Source organism: Pempheris klunzingeri, chromosome 23, assembly GCF_042242105.1.
Source record: "Pempheris klunzingeri isolate RE-2024b chromosome 23, fPemKlu1.hap1, whole genome shotgun sequence".
Lineage (NCBI taxonomy): Eukaryota > Metazoa > Chordata > Actinopteri > Acropomatiformes > Pempheridae > Pempheris > Pempheris klunzingeri.
Genome location: NC_092034.1, coordinates 4,959,189 through 4,981,643, shown reverse-complemented (window position 1 = coordinate 4,981,643; position 22,455 = coordinate 4,959,189). Strand labels below are relative to the sequence as shown.

General features: G+C 44.1%; 1 protein-coding gene across 1 annotated transcript; it reads left to right on the top strand.

Moving 5' to 3' along the window:
• Positions 1–694: 694 nt before the first annotated feature.
• znf219 (zinc finger protein 219) lies at positions 695–16,604 on the top strand. The gene is made up of 4 exons (XM_070854852.1): positions 695–733; positions 10,063–12,364; positions 12,547–12,693; positions 14,424–16,604. The coding sequence occupies exons 1-4, from the start codon at positions 695–697 to the stop codon at positions 15,614–15,616; spliced, it is 3,681 nt and encodes a 1,226-aa protein (XP_070710953.1). The 3' UTR covers positions 15,617–16,604.
• The last annotated feature ends 5,851 nt before the right edge of the window (positions 16,605–22,455 follow it).

The following is a 22,455-nucleotide window of genomic DNA, read 5'->3' as shown; positions in this document are numbered from 1 at the left end:
TTCTGCTCAGGACCCCCTGGAAACCTCATGAGGGACTCCAACTGGTCCCCAAACTTCACGTTGGGAACCCTACATCCAAATATGTGCACTTTTGGTATCATCCCATCCTGGAAGTGGCCATGTGCTTCCGGGGTGGCTCACCACAACATTTAGGCTGCCTCTTTTCCCTGTCATCACTTTTAACACACTTGAGTCGGTGTGAAACTTTTTTTTTTTTTCCTCCTCCTCCTCTTCTCCTTCTCCTTCCTCTACCAAAAAAAGAAAAAAAAAAAAAAAACGTCTCTCCAAACTGTCAGCTGCCCGCCACCCTGGATGCCATATTTAGGATACAAATGTGAAGAGATGACAGCGTTGTAAAATGGTGCCCGTGCTGAGATTATAATTAACATTTCCAACCTACATCACTCTCCCTCCCACTTCTCCTCTGCTTCTCCCTATTCACCCACTCCTGTACAAGAAATGGGAAAAAATGCAAGAAGAAAGGAGAGAAAGGGAGAAGGAGAAGAAAAGGGAGATGGAGGAGGACAAGGAGGAGGAGAGAGTGAGAGAGAGAGAGAGAGAGAGAGAGAGAGGGAGAGAAGAGGGTGACCAAACGGAGGGAGGAGGGAGGGGGAAACGGCGTATGCTTGTATACAACCCTGATTTCCATTTTTTTCCCAACTCGTAATGTATTTAATTCAAGTGAAACGTAATCATGACGTGTCGTGTCATTAATCTCCTCGCCGCCTCTCCCGTAAGTACACTGAGTCTTTACTTTCAACATATATCCTATATCTTCATTTTATCTACTTAGATTTTAGCCACCGCTCTGTTTACATGTGCACTTTTATGCATGGTGCCGTGAAACACCGGTGATGAAACATTTCCAAATTTGTTCATTTTATTGTGACTGTTGTTGCCCCCCCTTTTTTTTTTTTTGTCCACGAGCAACACACGGGATAATGGCCAATATAGTTGTTGTTGTGTTTGATTTCCACTCCGCGTTTTTATTTGCAGTTTGGATGTGTGTGCGTGCGTGTGTGTGTGTATGTGTGTGTGTGTCAGCTCGCATGCGAGTGATCGGCGTGAAGCATGTATCCTATATGTGTGTGTGTGTGTGTCTGTATGTATGTAACCGCGCGCTCCGGACCACTTTACGTGTGTGTCATGTATGTAAGCCGGTGTATGTGCGCGCGTGGCCGACATGCATGTAGCCTCGGAGCCCTCCTATAGCCCGTGACATGACAAAAAAAACCCGGAGCACTGTTTTTCAGTAAAACACTCGGTGTAACATTTCAAATAAGTCGATCGGGGTGAGTCAACTCGGAATCAAACGCCACTTTAAAATGGTTGCAAGTGCACCAAAAGTCACTCGGAGTGCTTAAAGATGTATTTCTTTTCAATTCGCGTAACTTTTAACCCAAGTTCTGCTCGCTGGGACTTATTTCTACCCACGTTAGGAAGCCAGTTTTGAAATCACGCAGTCCTCCTCTTCTTTATCCCGTTTTAACCTCTCTTCTGGGGTGGGAAAAAAAAAAAAAAACGACGTTTCACCAAAAAAAAAAAAAAAAAAAAAAAAGTAGCTTCTACCCAAAAAAAAAGAGGCACAAGTTCTCGGTGCGTAACGGAGGATTTCGATAAGCCGCAGACATATTGTCCGGGCGTAAAAGTGGATTTTTGCATGTTAGCAAGTTGATTTACAAAGCGTAATTTGTGGGTAGATGCGATTAGCTTGACTAATTCTTTTGTTGGACGCACATTAGGCATTGTGTAGTGCATTGTTTTCGAGATAAGCGCCGCCACTTTCATCTGGGATGTGCGCAAAAACGCATCCACAGGCTGCTACGGTGTTTTATAAACGTTATACTTTCCCCCACCGTTTACTACAGTGTTTACTACAACCCGTTTAGTTGTCCTAACATCACCTCCAGTGTCTACAAGCTCAGAAAGTAGCATAGCAAGTGTGGCATGCAACGTTGTAGTCGTGTGTGTGCAAAACGCGTGTTGCCAAATTGTATTCTGCAAAGAGAAGTTACCGGTTTTTCCATCCCCGGTTTAAAAAATGTGCGTTTTTGGACACGACGTCGCTTTTGGGGACTGGTGTCGGTTTTGGGAGATTGGCAGAGGATTCGAGATGAAATCCATGATGGCACTTTTTTTTTCTCCTCCCGTTCTCCCCTTGCTCGCTCACTCGTCTTTCCCCTCCCTTAATCTTTTGTATAGAAAATTTAAGAACAAAATGGAGCAGGGGAGAGAGCGATAGATAGGCTGACATGACACACACACGCCACCCCCGACTTCCAAAAAAAACTACGTCCCACTGTTTATGATTTTTAATCGCGTTTTTTGGAAACGGGATTGTGCGCGGACACCATCTGCGAGCGGGGTTAATCTCATTTTAGTGGGGGGTGTTTATTAGTGCATTGTTTGTTGATGGTTATTTATTTCATTAATGTGCCTCTAATTGAGATGGCCGCGAGAGAGAAGAGGGGAAAGAGCGACTGAAAATGGTTGCACGTTATTGACGCACATCACAGGGGCGAGGAGGAAATTCCTCATGAGATAAGGCGCAGACGTGTCATCTGGGTTGACCAAAGACACTCCTGTCGCCTTTTCTATATCCAATGGAATATGTTTAGGGATCCTGAAATGCCCTATTTCTGTATCCACCCAAAATGTGACACTTTGGAGAGCGTGTGCTTAGTGGAAGTAGGTTGACATTGCCGCTTGTCCTATAAACAGGGATGTTGTGGAAGGTCCTTAAACTCAGTTTACTTCATCTTTTTATTCAGGCGTTTTTTGTTTTTTTTTAATGATTTTTACATATAATCTCTAAAATCAAATAACCTTAAACTACACGTTATATTACCAAAATCCCTATGAGTTTAAAACCAGATAAGATCTGTGAAAGAAATAAAGAGTAAATTAAGAAAACTGCAGATTCTTGTTGAAATGTGTGTTTGTCTTTAGATTTTTTTTGCCCACTAGAGTGACTTTTTAGACTGAATAACTGATGTTAACAGAGGACGAGCATCTCCGCACAATATTAAAACTTAAAAAGAATCACCTCTCTGTTGGATAAGTACCCCCCCCCCCTCTCCACGCCTACAGGTTGTCTATTTTTCGCTACAAGGTGATGATTTCATGTTGCGAATGCTCAACAGGAGCCTACTGTACTAATGAATATGAAACACTGGCCCCCATGTTAAAAGGGGTCTAATGGTTTTGCTTCATTCAGACCTCTTTCTGCTTGTTGTGTTCAAGTAGTATCCTCCTCCTCCTCCTCCTCCTCCTCTGCCACCATCAACGCCGCCTCCTCCCCTTCTTTGTACATACTGTACTGTACTTGAGGGGGCACATACACCCCATCCAGGTGGCTCTTGGGGGAGAGATTGTATGTGAGGGAGAAAGAGACGGAGAGACAGAGGGAGAGAGTAAAAGGGAGAGGAGTGTAGCACCAATCAAGGCTTCTGATTGATATAATTGGGTCATTAGTGCGCTGCGGGAGAGGCACCTGCTTGCCCTCAGTTAGGGAGAATCTACTGCATTGTGACATTTTGAGACTGTTGAGAGTTCTACTGGCTGCTCGGGATTAGTGTGTATTTAGAGCATTAGGGTCTTACTTAAATAGTACGCCACTTGGGCCACTTGTATTGAGTTTGCAGATAAGATTCAAACTGATTTTAACAATAAAAGGTGGGCAGGTAGATGGTTCACTTTTCCTCTCCCCTAATGTGCGTGTTTGACTGAAGTCAAATCATAATTTCGGTCGCAAAGCAAGCTAAGCAGGTCACGGCACCAGCAGAGGGGACCCGCTGTGATTTAAAGGAGCAGGTCAAGCAAAAGATAGAGCCGCGTGGGTCCGATCATCAAGAGATGCGAGCAGAGGAAGCTGCATGGTTAGTTAGAGAGGCTGATGGTGTTAAAGCGTCAGTGTGATCCGACAGAAAGTGCTCGTTGGACGATGGAGCAGTGTCTCAAAACCTTGTCGTACCTTTCCTTTCCTTTGTTGGAACAAGGGGGAGGGCTGCGCCAGACAATTTCTGTAACTTTATGAAACTGACAATCCGACAAGCACGCCCACTTTGCACAGCCGTTATCCAAACCTGTGGAGGCCAGAAAGTAAGGCAGTTTAATTTTTTTTTTTCATTCTTTATACAGCAACCCTAGGAATGCCCTCTAGGAAAGCCTGTCCGAAAGCATGCGCTGTCATCCCCATGTTTTAACAGCTACACTTTAAGCTCTTTTTGATAAACCCTCACCTTTAAGCTCAAAACCACTGACAGAGAAAATAAAGTTACTTTACAACCTCATCAACATATCGTCAAGGTGCCCTTGTGCAAAGTGCGTCACCCTGTATTGCACAAAGGGGTGTCAATTAACGCACTGATGCCCATATGCTGCACATATATATAAAAGTTTCATTGAGAGTGCATTAGACAAGGTGTTACTAAGAAAGAGAACACATGCTCTGCAAATTTCCCCTGGGTCAATAGAAGAAGAATCAACCCTTGTTAACAGTTGCTATTTTTTTTTATAGGTGCTCACATGTCTGATGTATGTGATACACATATTCCACAAGGAGGTCACGGTGTAGGGTCAGCATCCCTGGGGCTTGTGGATAATAGGGATCTCACTCAAGGACTCCTCAGAGGAGGGGGTGGCTATTCCAGGCAAAGGGTTTTGAAAATTTGGGATTCAGATTGTTCATTATTTGGTTGACAGTTTCCGGCACACATTTGGATTTTTGAGGGATGCATGATTGCCCCTTCTTCTGCCTCTTTTCTCCGAGCCACTGCAGGTGATCTTCATTGTGTACAGATGAGTCTTTTAGGAGGAACACATCCAGTGGTTTGCTCACGACATTTGCACGCTCCGAACCAGTTCTTCCTTTACGGCCTCAGTCTTGTAATCCTTCAGTCAGTCAGCGCTGCCGCTCAATGGTTCAGGCGCAGCACGGCCTGTATGACTTGGAGCGAGAGCCTCGTTTCTCTGCCGAGATGCTGTGATGTTTCCAACGTTTCAGATTCACTTGCTTAGATCTGGCACCGCCGCGTCGCTCCCAGTCCGCCGCTCCACAACTGCGGGGAAGTGTCGGCTCGAGTTCTCCGCGGGAGGAGGAATTCATTCAGAAATAGCTTGAGAGATGATGGACAGCAGGGGAGAGGTGGAGGAAAGGAAATTAAGTTGTAAAGTTAGACAGGAAGAAACGGGGAAATAAAGCTGGAGGATGGTTTTAAACTTACGGAAGCAGAGCAGGCGTATATATATATATATATATATATATATATATATATATGAAAGTGGTGGATAAAATGTTCTTTCACCTTTTCAATAAATGTTGCTGGTGGCCTCCCTGGATCAAGCAAAAGATGAAAAAGCTCGGGACAGATTGACAGGGGAGTCATGTTCGCACAGCTTTTTCTTCATGTGGTTCACAAAATACATATCAAAAAGATCAGCCACATGTCACTTTTTTCCCCAAAAGTGATAGAGTGCCTGTAGTTTAGGCTCAGAGGATGAAGTCAGCCCATTGATAGTGTTATTTCATCCATCCTCAGACAAAAATGACACACTGAAGTGAGCATTTTCTGTACAAGAAATCCACCAGTCACATCTTTAGAGTTAGCAGTGGAGACACAGTGAAGGACTTTCCCCTGTATCACTGCTGGAGCTGAAGATGAAGGGAGGGGAGAGCGCGAGCCAGACAAAGTTGTAGCGAAGCAGGGAGTGAAGTGGGGGGTTCAGGGAAAGGTGAAGTAAAGGAAATGAATACCGTCTGTGGGGAAGTTCGCCACGTGACCACGTGATAAAAACCACAGGGCCAAATTATACTGTACCGCACAGAGAGCGGGCTCCCCTCTCCTCCTCCCTGATCGCTCATCCTCTCTTTCATGCACATTTTTTGTGGTCAGTCTCTCATGCACTCACTTATCCCCAAAGGACACCTCAGTTCGCACACACTTCATCACATGAGAGTTCAAGTAATACAGCTGGAAGAAAGATGCGCTTGTAAGCATTGACTGAAGTGCACACACCGAGACATACACAGCCTGCAGATACACATTTTTCTTTATGCCCTAAGGCCCAGGCCTGAGACCTTGGAGATGCCTATTTTTAGGTACACGGAAGAGGACACGTGCAACAAACACACACATGCAGGCACAGACAAAAGAAAAACAAAAAAAAGACAAAGGTAGTTGTTGCATACCCTTGGGTACCCCTGGCCTGAGCTCAGGGGGTCACAAAATAAATCACAGGGGGTTGTGAGATGATTAACGAGCTTAGAAAGAAGAAAAAACATATTCATGCTACAGAAATTGATACTTTTTCTGTGTCTACCAAAAATACTACAGGCCTCCGTAAACTATGAAAAGCATTAGAATGAAACAATGAGAACCGTTTGCGCTACAGGCAATGGGTTCAATATGCAAACTGTCTTATATATAGCATATAACCTACATTTACACTCATATTATTAATGCAAAGCTGAGCAGATATAGTACTTCCTGCCCACACACACACACACACACACAGAGTTAAAACACTAAGTGAAAGGTGTTCACGCCCTCACACTTACAATTATGGTGTGTAGCATGCTGGCATGTACAAACCTGCTTTAACTGCCTTCACAATAAAACTGTACCACTCAGTGGATATTTACACAATGACATCAACCCCCCCCCCAAAATAAACTTGTCTGAACATATTGTGCTCCAACTCCCTTGGCAACTATTTATCACGGATGTGATGTATGACTCAGCAACCCCCACCTCCCCCCTTTTCCTCTACACACACCTTGTGCCACAAGTGCAGGAGTAGTTATCAGTATTTAAAGAATGTGGATTTTTTTTTCAGCCAAAAAAAGAAAGTTAGCATATTGACCTCTGTTATAAAAACTAATTTCTAGTGAAGGTAATTCAGTACTTCCCATCAGTTATCTCAGTGCCCACAAAGTTACACTGCAATTACTGTAATGACAACACCATGGCAATGCTTAACACAACAACGATATGCTTTTAAGCTGTCATTACCACACGAATTGCAATGTTGTTATACTGCTGCATGTCAGAGAGATAGAATCACTGAAAGAGCTGGGAAATTTTTCTCCATCTTGCATCAGGACTGATTGTACGGTTTAGGTGGATCACATTTGCACCTGACATTAAAAATGCATTTCCATGATGTACCTTTAAAATCAGATTTCTCCTTCCCTTGCGAAAATGCTGCACGCATCACTTCTTGGCAAAGTGTTCACATCCTTTAAAAATGACAGTTAACACCTTGTTGAGTGCCTTCATGATTCATTTGTGTGCTATTCCTGAGTCAAGCTGCATACAAAAGTGCTTAAATTTGTCAATTGTGAATAAATTGCATTTGTTTATAATGCGGATAAATGTGTCTAAGACCATGTCTGGAGGTGGTTTGGCTGGCTGGCTCTTCACTGCTTTTCTTGGTTCATTTATACCTATGTTTCATGTGCTTCTGCTCCACCTGATTCCAATCTGATTCCTCTCCCTCAGTCACCCCAACCCCCTTCCCTGCATCCTTTGCTGCACCTTATCTCCTCACCATCTATCCAAATTGTCTTTATTGGCATGACAGGGCCGGTGGTTGGCGACAGCCACCGTCACGCTAGAACAATGCATTGTGATGGTGATATTCATATGATAATGTAATCAGACTTAACACTGCTGCAGATGCATTTAGTTAGCCAGTCTCCTTTTTTGCTCTCTTTCCCCCTTTCTGTATCTCTCTCTCTGTCTGCCTGGATGTATATGTCTGTGTGTTGACTTTTCAAATGATTTTTAAATCTGTTGTTCTCTTTTCATGTTATGCCCCAGCCTGCCACTCCACCACTCTGATTTTCTGCTATTCTCTGTTCCAGCATGTCTGCCTCTTTACCCTATTTTTCTTCCCCTTTTTCCCCTCAACACCATGCTGGCAATCACATTAAATCATTTTCATTCACATGGCTTCTGACAATGTTTTTTTTATGCTGCCCAGTTTGTAACTGCGCTGTATGTTTCTCCCTGTCTCTCTCTTTCTTTCTTTCTGTCTGCCTCCTTTCTCATTTTTGCTCTTCGCCATGTTGGCAGGGCCCAATCTACCAGCTGATATCAGCATTCCCTGGCACTCTGCCAACTGGCAACACTGCAGGAGAGAAAGAGAGAGAGAGGGAGAGAATGAAAGAAAATTAGTGAATAATAGGCAGAGGGAGGGAGCGAGAGAATGAGAGGGGGATGGGAGGAGTATGAATCAGGGAAAGAAAGAAAGACAGAGGGGAAAGGAAGACAGGGAGAGAAAGAACAATAATGGTGGATTAAGAAAGGACTCTGTGTGAGTGTGTGTATCAGTGGTTGTGTGTAAGTGTGTGTGTTTATGTGATTGATATGGTGTGATATCCCTGTGAGTCATAGCTGAGCTAAAATGTCAACTGGCTACATGAGAATCTCTTTGTCATCCAGGCTCAGTGACACAAACACACACACTCACACACACACAAAATTCAACAGATCATATAAACACATATGTGACCATAACGCTGCATGATCACAAATATGGGCGACACACCTGCGAACACAGATGTTCCATTGTTTTGCCACAGTGATTGATGACCTTTTGTTTTGTTGTGGGCGCTTCTGCTGCTTCTCAACTCCACCAAATGATGGACAAAAACAGCCGATGTGCATAAATCCACTCCAACTCATGCAAACTGCTGTGCACTCAAAATACAGTATTTGGGTGTGTGAGTGTTTTTCCAAAACGCTTGTGTGCTCAATATGCTGTATATCACACTTTACATTTTAGCTGACTCTGTTATCTGGGGTGACAGTTGCAGTCCAGTCAACACAACAGCAGAATAAGCTTACATTTGTACATTACTTAAACAAGTAACCATGACTAAGCAGTGTATGGGTCAAAGCCACCACACCCAGGCAGTAGATTTAACAAATATTGGTGTGCACAAGTGCATGCATACTGGTCATGAGTGTGTGCATGTGTGTATACAGTCCTGATTTAAGCAAAAAAGCTGCTACTGTATGAGTGCACAGGAAGGGTGTGTGGGGAAGTCAAAACATTGCGCGCCCATCCTGTTTGGGACAGTCTATGTCCTGTGGTGGTGCCCTTAACTCCTAAACGTACACTGAAACGTGCACACACAGATACACAACGATGCACATTCACACTCCGGCTAATCATCCCATATGTGCCAACAGTATGCTGGAGTGCATTGTGAACACATGCGGGAGGCAGAACAGGTGCACACCTGTTACACATTCAAGCACATACATACACCTACACACACAGAGGAGTAATTGAAGATCAAATGAAGATTTGCTTTGTACTTAAAATTTACATGCATTAAAACACATTCAAAACCTTGCTGTAATGAATGTGCATTTGATTCACTGCTATTAGCATTTATGATGGAATACATTCAAATAGTCTCTTTTTAACCTATTTGACAAAAATCTGCCACCTGCAGTTTATCTCTTAATATCTCAAAAACATTTATGCCTATATTGACACTGATAATGCTGATTTACCATAAGTCTTTATTTAGATAATAGCTTCGATAATGGGCTAAAATCTGTTGCCAAGTGCAATAATTTGTAGTTGTTTTTTTTTTTTTTTTTATTGCAAATAACTCATATTCAAGTGAAGTTTATCGTTTGTCGTCTTGCAATCATCAGGGGTTTTTTTTGTTTGTTTTTGTCCCCAGAAAATTAAAGGAGGAGGCTGCCACAGAAGTGTGTCCCCCATCAGCCGAGACACTAAAGAATGGCATAACATCACACTCACTGCTGGTAATTCTCTATTGTTCTTATACACACTCAAACATACACACATGCATTTACAGACATGAACCTGTTAGGCTACTTAATACCATTTGATTATGGGTATTTTTTTTGCCTATTTTCCTGTAATGGTCAAGGTCATGTTTCAGTTGAAAAATAATTATGCACAACATGCAAATTTAACCTTTCCCTCTGGGTTTTTAAAGTTGTAACTCCTCTTAAGTCATCGGTCCCAATCACTATCTGTCTCTCTCCTTCCCTCTGTGTTTTGTGCTGATAGAGGATGGATTCTCCGCCAGAGTGTGTGTTGTCTCTTTCTTGTGAGCAGCCCCAGTCTCCCCCAACACTGCCATCTCTGGACCACAGCCCCCAGGCCTCCTCTCCTCACACCCTGCTCTCCCTACCCGACAGCCCTGTAGTCCTACCCATCCACAGCCCTGAACCTTCCCCCCAGAGCCTGGACACCACGCCTTATTTCCCCCTCTCTCCCTTCCCCCTCCACGAAGACAATAACAACAATCACCACGATGTTGATGAAGATGATGACGAGGAAGGGCTAGATGGAGTTCCTCCGTCTCCAATCCCGGCAGTGGCTCTCTTCCCAGGAGGAGGGGGGCAGGAAGCTGGATGCAGCCCTTGTTTAGACTCCTCTCCACCAGCCACACCATCAGCGCCAGTCCTTGGGTTTGGAGCCCTGGAGCTGGCCCTCTCATCTGGGCAGAGTGGAAACTGCAATGACGAGCTAGATCTCCAGCTGTTCCAGAAGGATACCGTCACAAGGGCAATACCTGGAGTGGGAGGGGCCTCATCCGGGCCTGCGCTAAGGTTTCCCTGTCACGTATGCGGGAAGAGATTCCGATTCCAAAGTATTTTGTCTCTTCATGCCCGAGCTCACAGTCTGGACCGAGACCGCAGAGCCTCAGCCCTATACCGGACGGGACCCCCCTCAGCACCCCTAAAGCAACACCTCAAAATCCAACAGAACCACAATGACTTCATCCAGAATCACAGAAGTCTCCCAAACCAGCGTTTACTGCCAGGGACTCTCATTCAGCATCTCACAGAGGAAGAGGATGGTGACGTCAAAGGTCTAGATGACCAGAACCCAAATTTTTTACTGGATGACAGCACACCATTGACCCCTCCACTCACAGAGGACCCTGTCTCTGTGACCTCTCCTTATTCTTCTACCATTGTGGAGGGTGCGTCTACTCCCATAGCACCTACATTTCGCTGCCATGCCTGCAAAGGAAAATTCCGCACGGCTTCAGAGTTAGCGCGCCATGTCCGCATTCTCCACAACCCGTACAAATGCACTCTTTGTCCTTTCTCTGCCAGCCAAGAAGAGAGCCTGGCATCTCACTTGCAGGAGTGCCATCCTTCCCCTGAGGTACCTGCTTTGCCACCAGCCTTCAATTCCAGGCCAGTCATTGCAACCCCTGACACTCCTGTGCCCACCCCGACCCATACCCCAGCACCAACCCCAAATGCCCCACAGATGACATCAGCTGCTACAGTGGCAGCATCCCCCTCACTGCCAGCTTTTCGCTGTGAAACTTGTGGACAGCGGTTTACCCAATCTTGGTTCCTGAAGGGACACATGAGAAAGCACAAGGACTCCTTGGACCATAAGTGCCAGGTATGCGGCCGTGGCTTCAAGGAGCCTTGGTTCCTCAAAAACCACATGAAAGTACATCTCAACAAGCTCGGGCTGAAAGCTGGGCTGGGAGCCCTTGGGGGACCAGGAGGTGCTGAGCAACAGGCCAAAGGCTCTGCTAGTAATCAGTCTCTCAACGCCCTCTACTCAAGCCTCCTTCTAGCCCAGCGAGGAGGTGGCAGAGGTGGACAAGGAAGATCAGAGAGGGAAACTGGAGGCAGAATTGGCATGGGCTCAAGTAAGTCTGCCATACTGGGCTACCTGGGGTTGCCCAGTGATGGTGGTGGGGCCAGCTGCATGGAGAGACTTCAAGCAGTGGCTCAGGTAGCAGAAATGGGGAATGGTGGTGGCATTGGTGGCTCAGGAGGAGCAGGAGCAACCAGAGCAGGAGGCACAGGTGAAACGACAGCATCAGTTTCAGAAGGAGGGGACCAGGCAACTTGGTGGCAGCTGGTGGCTCGCAGCCTGGCAGTAGCTCAGCAGCAGCAACAGAAGCCCCACCAGAGAGGCCAGCAGCAAGGCCAGCGAGGCCCAGGTCGGAGCTCAGTGATCACAGAGGCCGACCAAGTCAGAGCTTACTTTGGAGGCCTCGATCCAAGAGAGGAGTCTGGAGGAGCTGCAGGGCCATGGGAATGCCCAGACTGTGGAAAGCTATTCCGTAGCCTGCAGCAGGTGGTGGTTCATGCTCGCGTTCACACTCAGAGGCCCCAGAAAGGAGGTGGTGGCGAAGAGGAGGGGAGTGGTGGTCGTAGAGGAGTGGGGCCAGGAAGAGGAGGCAGCGGTGAAGTGAGACAAGAATCCCAGCTACACAGTGGTGGATCCCAACAAACTGTAGACGTGAGACAGGAATCAAAACTGCACAGTGGTGGATCACAGCAAGCGGGAGCAGCTACAGGGTTTAACTCTGTCATCTCAAGCTTCAAAGGTACAATCACATTCTTTTTCCTATTTTGTCTTTTGGGTTGTGCTTGCTCACTTGTAATGGTGTTGTTATCACAAGAGTATATTATTTTCACCCTGCTTTTCTGTTGCAACAAGAAGCGATTGCAGGAGCCTTCACACCAACGGTTATCTTTACATTAGTTCCACCCTTTCCTCCATTTGCAGGAGAAAATGGCTTGACAGCAGTCTCCTCCATACCTTCGATTCCCACCAGGGAGCGAGTGCGTGGTAGAGGGATAAAAGACTGCCCCTACTGTGGTAAAGCCTTCCGCTCTTCACACCATCTCAAAGTACACCTGAGAGTTCACACAGGTGAGAACTGCTGTGAGTTTAACAAACCACATTTACTTTTTTCCCCCTTTATAAATCCCTGGAAAGGTTTCACTGAACATCCTCACTTTAGCAGCTCTACCTTTTTTTCTTTTTTACACATTCACCCCAGAGAGCTGGCCAGTGCTAATCATAGCCCTCTACTGCAGGCAGCTGAGCAGCTCCACTGGAGCAACTCCTGGTTAAGTGCCTTGCTCGAGGGTATATTAACAGTAGTTTTTGAGGAAAAACCAAGCCACTCCAGGGATTAAAATAGGTAATATCTCAGTAAGACGCTCACATCTCTCACTAGTCTGTAACCTCATTGCCAACAAAGGTTACATTTTAGTTAAAACAGATTGGCGTAGCTTTGTTTCAGATTAAGTATAATTATTCTAACTTAAACATCACAACAGGACGTATTATGCTCACAGAACAGCATTTTTTGGCCTTAGTTTTTTTTTTTTTTTTTAAGAGATTCAATCTCTGACCTTGTCTTTGAAGCAAGCCATTATGTAATTGTTCTCCTTAAATTTACCTCCAATAATTTCTAAATTATTCTCACTGAAGAGCAGAGACACAGGGCTCTCCAGCAGACACTCTCCAGCAGACTCTTAACAGGCTTAAAAGAACAAAACGAAAATTGAAAAGACACCCTGAATTTCTGGTGACAAGCGGGTATAACTTTAATGAAAATTGGGAACTCTCACAGCACTCACTCACACTCCATATGAACCATACCCATAAGACTGTTTCAGCATGAGTCATTATCGTTTCTTATTATTTGCCTCCTCTTCATGTGTTTGATCACAGTTAAGACCCCTCTTCCGTTTTTGAGATGCCACCAATCTCCAGCAACTGGTAACTGGAGCACATCCAAGTTTTTCCAGCTAGACAGAGCCCAAAATGTATTCAATGAAATCGATTTATTATTGCCACTATGAATACTCATCTGCAGCTGACAGGACATCACATCACAGCTATATTATTCATGATAGCGTACAGCTCTTTTTCCTCACGCACTATTGCTTCTCGGTGCCATCAAGTGATTACCACATGGTCAGTAATTTAAGTGAAGGCATCAAATTATAATAATACTCTCTTGATATTACTGTCCTCTTGAGATTATTGCCACTTGAGACTTTTATCCCATTATTATTTTTTGCTTCAGCAACAGAACTGATCATACTTTAGCATGTACATCTGCATTCATCAATAGAGCTGTGTTCTTCTTGTGTTACATTTTTTTCCCCTTCTGAATAAGATCATTTTCACTTTTCATATATGATACATTTCCTGCTGTTGATATGCCTCCAGCATGATGCCCCTTCTCCTTATCTTTCCCAGCATTGTCATTTTTAATCAGTGATGGAATACTGCCATCTCCCTTTAAAATGTGTAACTGCATCTCCCACTCACCAATGTTTATAGGACCATATCATTTATTTTGCATAATAATGTTAATAAATGCTGAATCAGAACTTTGTATGTAATTTTATTATTTCCTATGCAGCCACTGTCTTCTAGTCATTTTACCATGGTATAAAAATTTATTTGCATGCGCGATTATTTATTTTTATTGACTTACTTACTTTTGTAGTAAATGGCCTAAATAATGTAAAACCAGTGGTCTCTGGAAGCTTCACCTAGCTTTTTTTTTTTTAAACTGTTAGCTGCTAAGTCAAAAGTCAAATACCATTTTCCACATCTCATTCAGTGAATCTTTTCTCTAGGTGAGAGACCCTACAAATGTCCCCACTGTGACTATGCGGGTACCCAGTCGGGCTCGCTGAAGTACCACCTTCAGCGGCACCACAGGGAGCAACGTAACGCCCTGGCTGCCAATTCCTCCTCCACTGGTCTCACCTCCACTATCAACAGTCTGACCTCTGGAACCTCTGGGCTGGCCAAGCAGCGCCGATCCCAGCTCAGTCACGGCCCAGTCAACAGAGGCCAGGTCGACACTTCCACCTCTCGGCCCAGCCAGCAGTCGTGGCTCTTGGGACTTCCAGACCAGCGGGAGCATCGTAAGGCCTTGGCGGCTCTGAGGGATGTCGACTTGGAGACCCAGTACAGATATTTGTCTGGGGTGATGGGAGCCCTTTACCAAGGTGGAATGGAGGGAGGCTGGATCAGGGAATCTCCCCCACCGAAGGCCCCTAAAGTGTCTCGTCGTAAGCCCCTTACTACAAGCCGAATGGTTCAGCCATCGACTGACAAAGAAGGGCCTGCGCCTTCAACTCACGAGGGTGGGTTTGAACCTCTGGATCTGTCCCGTCGCCCCTCACCTGGCCTTGGAGGAATGGAGGAGGATGGGGGCATGAGCGTAGGGGAAGGAGGAGGTGTTAGTGGTGGGGATGGCGGAGGGGATAATTCAACAGGGGTCAAACTGAGCCAGTGTTTGTTCTGCCCTTTCCGCACGTCCTCTGCAGAGCTCATGGCCATGCATCTGCAGGTCAACCACACCAGTAAGTCCAGACGCAAAAGAGGCCCTTCGACTACCTTGGATGATGATGGAACCCCAAAGGCCACCAAGGTCCGAACGGATCACTCTGACATCGACTCTCTGACAATATGGAGGCATGTGAGCGAGGCGGAGTCCCAGGCACCCCTGGGGGAATGGTCCTCAATTCAAGCCAAGACGCTGAACGGGCTCTCTGAGGATACAGCTGAACATCTGGATAACATCCTTGACCACCCAGATGCTAATGTGGCCTCAGTATCCAAGAATGCAAGAGACGGTCTGGCAATCAAGGGAAAGATGGAGGGGGCCGAGGAAGAGCAGGAGGAGGAATTGGAAGAGAATTTAGAGAACAGCAGTCTGGAGGATTCACAGGACCAGGATCTGAGGATGTCCCTCGCTCTTTCACCAGCCCTGAGCTCCAACTACATGGCGGGAGAGGAGGAAAGAGTCTTAACAGATTAAAATTATTTTGGATGATACTATTTGAATTGGAGAGTTGGGTTTGATGTTTTCAACTAAATTTGATACAGAATTGAAGAAGGGGCAGATATCTTTGCAGAGAGTAAGGGGGTTTAAGGTCAAAATAATATTTGCCCCTCTACACTTTCATTTCTGGACAGAGGGCGCTTGATCTCTGAAGTTCTGAAGGGGTGGAGAGAAAAATCACTGCTGTTACGGACCCTCCAACATTATTTGTCTGCTTCAGTTCTGACAATGTGGTCCTCCACAAAAAGCTTCCTGAACAAAAGAGCACAGATGCATCTTTTCAGGATTTTGTAGGCCACTTTTTCTATTTTTTTCCCCAAGTTTCACTCCAAGATGGATGATTACTAAGATGACTCTCTATTTGATATATGAAAGAAACATGTATGAGATCTGGGGCTGTTCCTGCATCATTCCAAATGCATTTATTCCACACTAATAATGGACTGTATATCTCAGACTACTATTCTGACCACATTGAAGCCAGCTGTGAAGAGACGCTCTCCTGACTGACCGCTGAACAGTTTGAAACCTCAAACTTCAAGTTCCTCCTCAGCCCACACTGATATGGAGGAAAGTTTCAAGCTGTGAATCTCAGCTAAGCTATTTGGTATTAATTTAAAGGCATGAGGTAACTATTGTAGGCCGCGTGCTTTCCCTCAACTATATATCACTGCCTTGTTTGTCTGAAAAGTGTTTCTAGCCGATTATTCGAAAGAAAAACAGTTGGTGCCTGTTCATGTATGTTGTCAAGAGAGTCTCTGGTATTTCTTCACACCAAGGCTCTGATAGGTCTTCATTTTATCTGAATATACAGTTTAAAACAGTTTAAGTACAGTATATTTGTTAAAAGTGGTTCTAGGGTGTTGTGAATAGTTAAGTTGTAAAAGAAATGCTACACCGTAGCGTGATGTCCTTGACACAGACGACAGCTGTTTGTGGCTCAGCTTGAAAAGAAAACAAACAAAAAAAAAATAAGCAGGTGATATAAATAATGTATAATGTGATGAGAGAGGTCAAAGGCTGAGCGATAAAAAAGGGGTCACAGTTCAAAATTCAGTGTTTACAACGGTGCCGAATGCGGGTTAGGTCGCAGAGGCAATGTAGATGTGTGGAAAAGAAGAAAACGCAGAGCGGTAGTCGGTCTGAGGGCTGTAGGGACGTCGCTCGAGCCCCCGCACACAATCAACTGACACACCTTTCTAAAGAGACTTAGCAACTGTGTCAAAAAAGGAACAATTTCATTTTTTCTCCATAGGAGAGAAGATACAAGGTAGGGGGCGTAAAAGAAAGCAGTATCCCTGCCAAACAGGACTAAATCTGAGAAACCAACTGTACTCTTATGGGGTATGGTGTCTTTTAGATGAGTAGATTCCCTCTCTTCTTCTTTTTTATAAGAAAAGAAAAGACAATGGTAGGAGTAATTATTAAAACACTAACAAATGCATAGACATCCCAGTAGAATATGTGTAGCTTTTGTAAAGACAAGACAAAAAAAGCAGACTTTTGTTTATTTTCATTTCAAGATGCTTACAGAAAAAGGTTATCAATATAGGTAATATTGATTATAATGTTTGTGAGCTAAGACTAGTTGGAATGTCTATACAGAGCACTGTGCAAGGTTTGAGTTCCCAAAGTAGTTGTCTTTATTTTGACTTTATCGATAGACCAAACGTTTTTCAGTGGGAGTTGTCACTTTCTGTTGTCGTTCTAAGTGTGTAAAGCTGTGGTTTCAATAGATGTACCCCATCGATTAGTGGAATCGGTTGATCAGTGTATCAAATATCCAACCATTGAACTGGTTGTTAAAGAAGGTTCAAAGTCCAAGTACGTATTATACGTATATATTTTTGTGTGAACATCATCGCTCTCTTGAATCTTGTGTTTTAAAGGTATATTTAGGAAGAAAAAGAATGTGAGACAGTAACATCTCCTTACACTGGTCAACAACCACTATTTATCTACTCAGACTCCTTTTTGATGGGATATTCTATGATTGCAACCACACCTTAATGTGCATTAATGTGTTTTAAGTTCTTTTTTTAGAGCACCTTATGAGTTTTGTAGTGAAAGTCCCTTAGTGGTGTCTCCTTAACAACTACTGTCAATGCCATCGTGCCTTCTGTTTCAAGCACTTCCTGGTGTATTTTGTAAAACTCACCAAAAGCACTTAGCCTATATCTACACACTCTCTTTCTTCCTCTCTGTCTTTGCCCTTCCACTTCCCACCTTTCTCCTCTTCCCTTCCTCCTCTCCTTCATCACCTCAGCCCATTTTCCTCAGCTTTTTCTCGTGTCTTTACCTCCCAACCCCTCTCTCCTGGTTTTCATACCAGATTTCTCTCCTGCTCTTCAGGCCCGATCGGCCTTAAACAAGGTCACTCGGCCTTATTACAATCTAGCGTGGCTAGACTCTTGAAAGAATGGACTACCTAACCTTTAGACAAGTAAAAATCATTTTAGATGTAGGGTTAGACTATTTTTGGTCTTAATACTAACCCTCGGTAAACCAAAGCCCAAGTCTAAGTCTAACGAATATTATATTTAATCTCTTAAGGTGCCAAAACATGTCTGAGATGACACTAAAGCATATATCAACTTGAGAAAACAAAATAATTCACCTCTCTCTCTCCTCTTTTTTCTCATATTCAACCCCTCATCCCTCCTTTTCCCTCCGTCATGCTTGCTCTTCCTCCACGCCCCTCTCTCGTCCGTAAACTGTCTATCTCTAGCACCACTTGAAGGTGACGTGTACTATCTGGTATTGAGGCCTTTATTAGATTTTTATTTCCGTTTGTGTGGTGTTTGTTCAATGCCGTTGAGATGGAAAAATGCTCTTCTTATAATGATAATTATTATTGTTTCGGCATTATGGTTAAAAAGCAAAACAACTAAAAAAAAACCAACAAAAAAACAAGAGAAATGTGTTGTTGAATGTTGTACAGATAGCACTAGAGATGTTGTGTTTTTTAAAGAGAGCACAAACCTGAGCGATGGTCCCTTCTACTCCTCCCACAGGCAGATGGGAATAAAACAGCCTGCCAATCAATCTAGATGCCAAGTGACTGAAATTTCCTCTGTGCTGACAGATTTTCAGAATAAACCTTTTGTCTAAGTAGCGCTCTTCTCTGGAGATCTGAATGTAAAAAGGCAGCCTTTGACTCAAACTCCATTGTCAAATTTCTTGCACAAAAAAAAAAAAAAATCCTCTCTGAAAGACTAAAGCAGCACTTGAGCCAATATGGTTACACTTCTGAAGGTATAGTTTGATGCCAGAGGAACTTTACTAATTTACCCACTACTTACTAAGAGCTATACAAACACATGGATGCCTTTTTATGTGCCTGTGAGCAGTCTGAAACTATGTGTAACCCCATTATAGCCATGTAAACTTGTCTAAAAACTGGTGAAATACACCTTTACATTTCTGCAGAGTTTGACTGTTGGTTTATTTGAACCATCTGTTACATATTTTACTGCTAACTGCACTTAAAGTAGTGAGACTGTATCACACTTCTGTTTTTGTCACATTTTCTTGGATACAATAGTCACAAACTAATCAGTGTTTGAGGTGTATTTCTCCTTTTTTCTGAGGAGCTCCGACTTAGACATCACTGACGTCCATTAATTGAGCAAAGCAAGGCGGAGATCACTGTCCAAACCACCTTCAGAGTTCACAAAAAGATAATAAAGCATCCTTGAGTTCATCTGGCTCTTAGTTAAGTTGCAAAAATGGTAAAATCCTCTCCCAACCAAACTATCCTTTTGCATTTGCACGTGCTTTCAACTGAATACAATGTGGCTACCTTGTGATTTTTCAAACGTATGTGAAAATTGCACCTTATTATCTCCTGATTGTGAATCAGATTATTTCACCAAAAGGACAACACTATAATTCAGATTCCATCATATGGGCTGATCCTGCATACACAGTATTTATAAGTATGATCGTTTTAAAGGTGTTGTTTATTAGAAAATGACAAATCTTCGCGAGGTGAGGGGGCCATGCTGGGTTTGGGCTCTTGTGTAGTTTACTGCCATTGCAGTGAGGGAAAACTGATCTAACATAGTAGTGACTAATATGACTTTGTGGACAAATGAAAAAAAAAATAAAATAAAAAAAATAAAACGCATTAGAAATAAATAAACACAAACAAAATAACCCAGTCTCTTCTTCATGTTTTTCATTGTCATTTTTTTCTTTCTCTCCAAGGTTTTAAATACTCATGCCACATGATTACATAAAACCCCGGACATCTGACAGTCATCTAGCCTGAGAGAAGTTTAGGATGCTTCAGTACAAACCACAGTCTGAACCAAGCCGCTTCACGCTGCAATGCTGCTTGTTTCTCAAACAAAACCAATTACAGCTCTTAGAAAAGGGAGCCCTCTTGTGGTTTTGAGCTCTGAGAGGAAAAGGGCCATATATACATGATAATTAGTGACCCCATAGAATAGTTACATGTCTTTTCTGGACATCACGGCTACACATAAAGTGAGAAATTCTGGAATTAAAGCTAATTAGTCAACATTTCTTTAGTGTCCTACAGCGGTGGTTCCCAACCCCTTTGGCTTAGTTGTGGCCCTTAAAGTAATTTTAGCCAGCGTTCTGCAGTATGAAACAGTTTGGGGACTGTTTCTGTTTGAAGCAGTGAACTTGTAAATGCTCTTTCAGGGAACATGTGAAAAGCCTTTGGCACATCCAGCTGGCAAGCGGCAAAATACACTCATAACAGAGGAGCTGTGTGAAGTTGGCTGGTTGTAAAAGATCTAGATGTGATGCTGCCATTATGTAGTGACTAACAACAGACAGAAGGTCCGGCTTTCGGGCCTCCCGACCCCATCGGCCCGTGGGTTTGTGTGAGCGTGTGGTCATCTGTTTGTGAAGCTCAGCTATTCTTCCTAACTGCTACAGAAGACCACTGCAGTCCTGTGAGTGTCTTCAGGCATCAACTAATTAATTATTTCCTAATTATCTGAACCTGGAGAGAGTTTTACAGCAGCCCAGAGATCCCCAACTAGGAGCAGTTTGGGATATCAGCGTCTGATGATGCAGCAGCGCCCTCCAGTGGAGACACTTATGATAGGTTTGACAACAGCATCACTGCATCACATAACACTGATACTGTTATTAAACAACAGCACTATTAATTGTGTAAGTTAAGACTAATGTCTGATCTTGTGTTGCCCACCTAAAGAAATGCAGCCTGATCTGAGTGAAGCCTGCAGAAAGCTTGCATCAAACCGGATGTCAAGGATTTTGTCTTTCAAAATAAAATCAAGAGCAGTATGGCTTCTGAAATTACAAGGAGTTAGATATCTATAAATGTGTGATTAACACTGCAAACAGAGAAAACGATATTTTAGTACAATCCAAAGCCGATTTCATCTTCGTGATGTTTTTAATTTGGGCTTCTGTGGTTTGATTAATGGGATTTATTTTGAAACTTTTGAAAGGAAGTTGTGCGTTCACTTCTGCTGGCCTCACAAAACTGGCAGAAGGAAAAATAAATCAGTTCACTATAATCGAAAAAAACATCAGCTCTGATGCAGAAGGTTTAGGACCTTTGGATCTGCAGAAACAAACAAACCAAGCATATATTATATTAATATAGGAATATAATATTATAATAGTTATAATAGTTGTGACTCATCTGTGAGCTTATGGACTCAACGCAGGTCTAGATGATAGATAGATAGATAGATAGATAGATAGATAGATAGATAGATAGATAGATGATAGATAGATTTAAACACTATCTCGTAAAAGGCAGAATTAATTGCTCCAGGGTTACCCTTCTTATTATGTACCTATTAGCCTACATCCCTGTACTAGGGCAATAGTCTGCTCCCTGGTGACTGTTTGAGACTGAGTGGGCGAGACAGAGAGACAGAGAGAGAGAGAGAGAGAGAGAGAGAGAGAGAGAGAGAGAGATCCTGTTGCCCATAAATCGCACCGTCACACGCACTAAAGCTTCCTTCCATCATCTCTGCCGGAGGAGAACTGAGCATCACTTCTCTCATTCAGCCCGCCGCTCCTCTCGCTCCTCTCGCTCCCGGAGCTTCCACAGGCACCAACAGTTTCATCCTCTTCCACAGCCTGTCCAGAACACATCGCAGCGCTCGTTTGCGGCTTGGCTTCGGGTCTGACAAGGGGCTGGACACGGACAGAAGACTGAAGTCCACTTCTGCTGCAGAACTCCCTCCGCGCACGTTTCCAAGATGAGCGAGGTGAGTGCGCGTGTGCGCAAACAGCGTGAATCATGATCGGTGCTGAGATCAGTTTGGGGCATTTGGTGCAGGCTACAAGTGCAGTACTTTGAGGTGTCTTGCTGCAGTCTTCCTCCTCTGTTAGGTCGTGTTCTCTCCATCATATCAAACCCAGTGTGAGCATCACGCACCTGTGTGGAAGCAGCCGTGTCCGCGCACTCGCCCCGCGCCGTCACCCCCACAAAACCCGCATCCAAGGTGCGGTTAAGAATCAGAACAAAATGTTTTAGCGCAGCGCTGTCGACTCTTGCTTGGCTTGTGTCCCAAGTCTGACAGAGCCACTGCAATGAGAGGCGAGCAGCGGTGACACCAGCTCACATCGCCAGTGGGCACTGTGAACATCTGCTGGAGCATGAGGGTTTCCCCAAAGTAGGGTCCGGGGACCTCCGGGGGGCCTTGTGGTGTTTTCTAGAGCATCCACAAAATTGGGATTTTGTTGAATTTATTTAATTCAAACTCATTGTGGAACATTGACGAACAATTTATCCTTTGCTCCTCTTGCACGACGGAGACAGATGAACCACTGTGCAGTGCTCAGTGCATTTTGCG

Coding starts and splice junctions, on each gene's coding strand:
- znf219 (XM_070854852.1), top strand. CDS start 695: ATGACGTGTCGTGTCATTAATCTCCTCGCCGCCTCTCCC. Junction 734..10,062: donor ATCTCCTCGCCGCCTCTCCC/GTAAGTACACTG, acceptor TTGTGCTGATAG/AGGATGGATTCTCCGCCAGA. Junction 12,694..14,423: donor ACACCTGAGAGTTCACACAG/GTGAGAACTGCT, acceptor TCTTTTCTCTAG/GTGAGAGACCCTACAAATGT.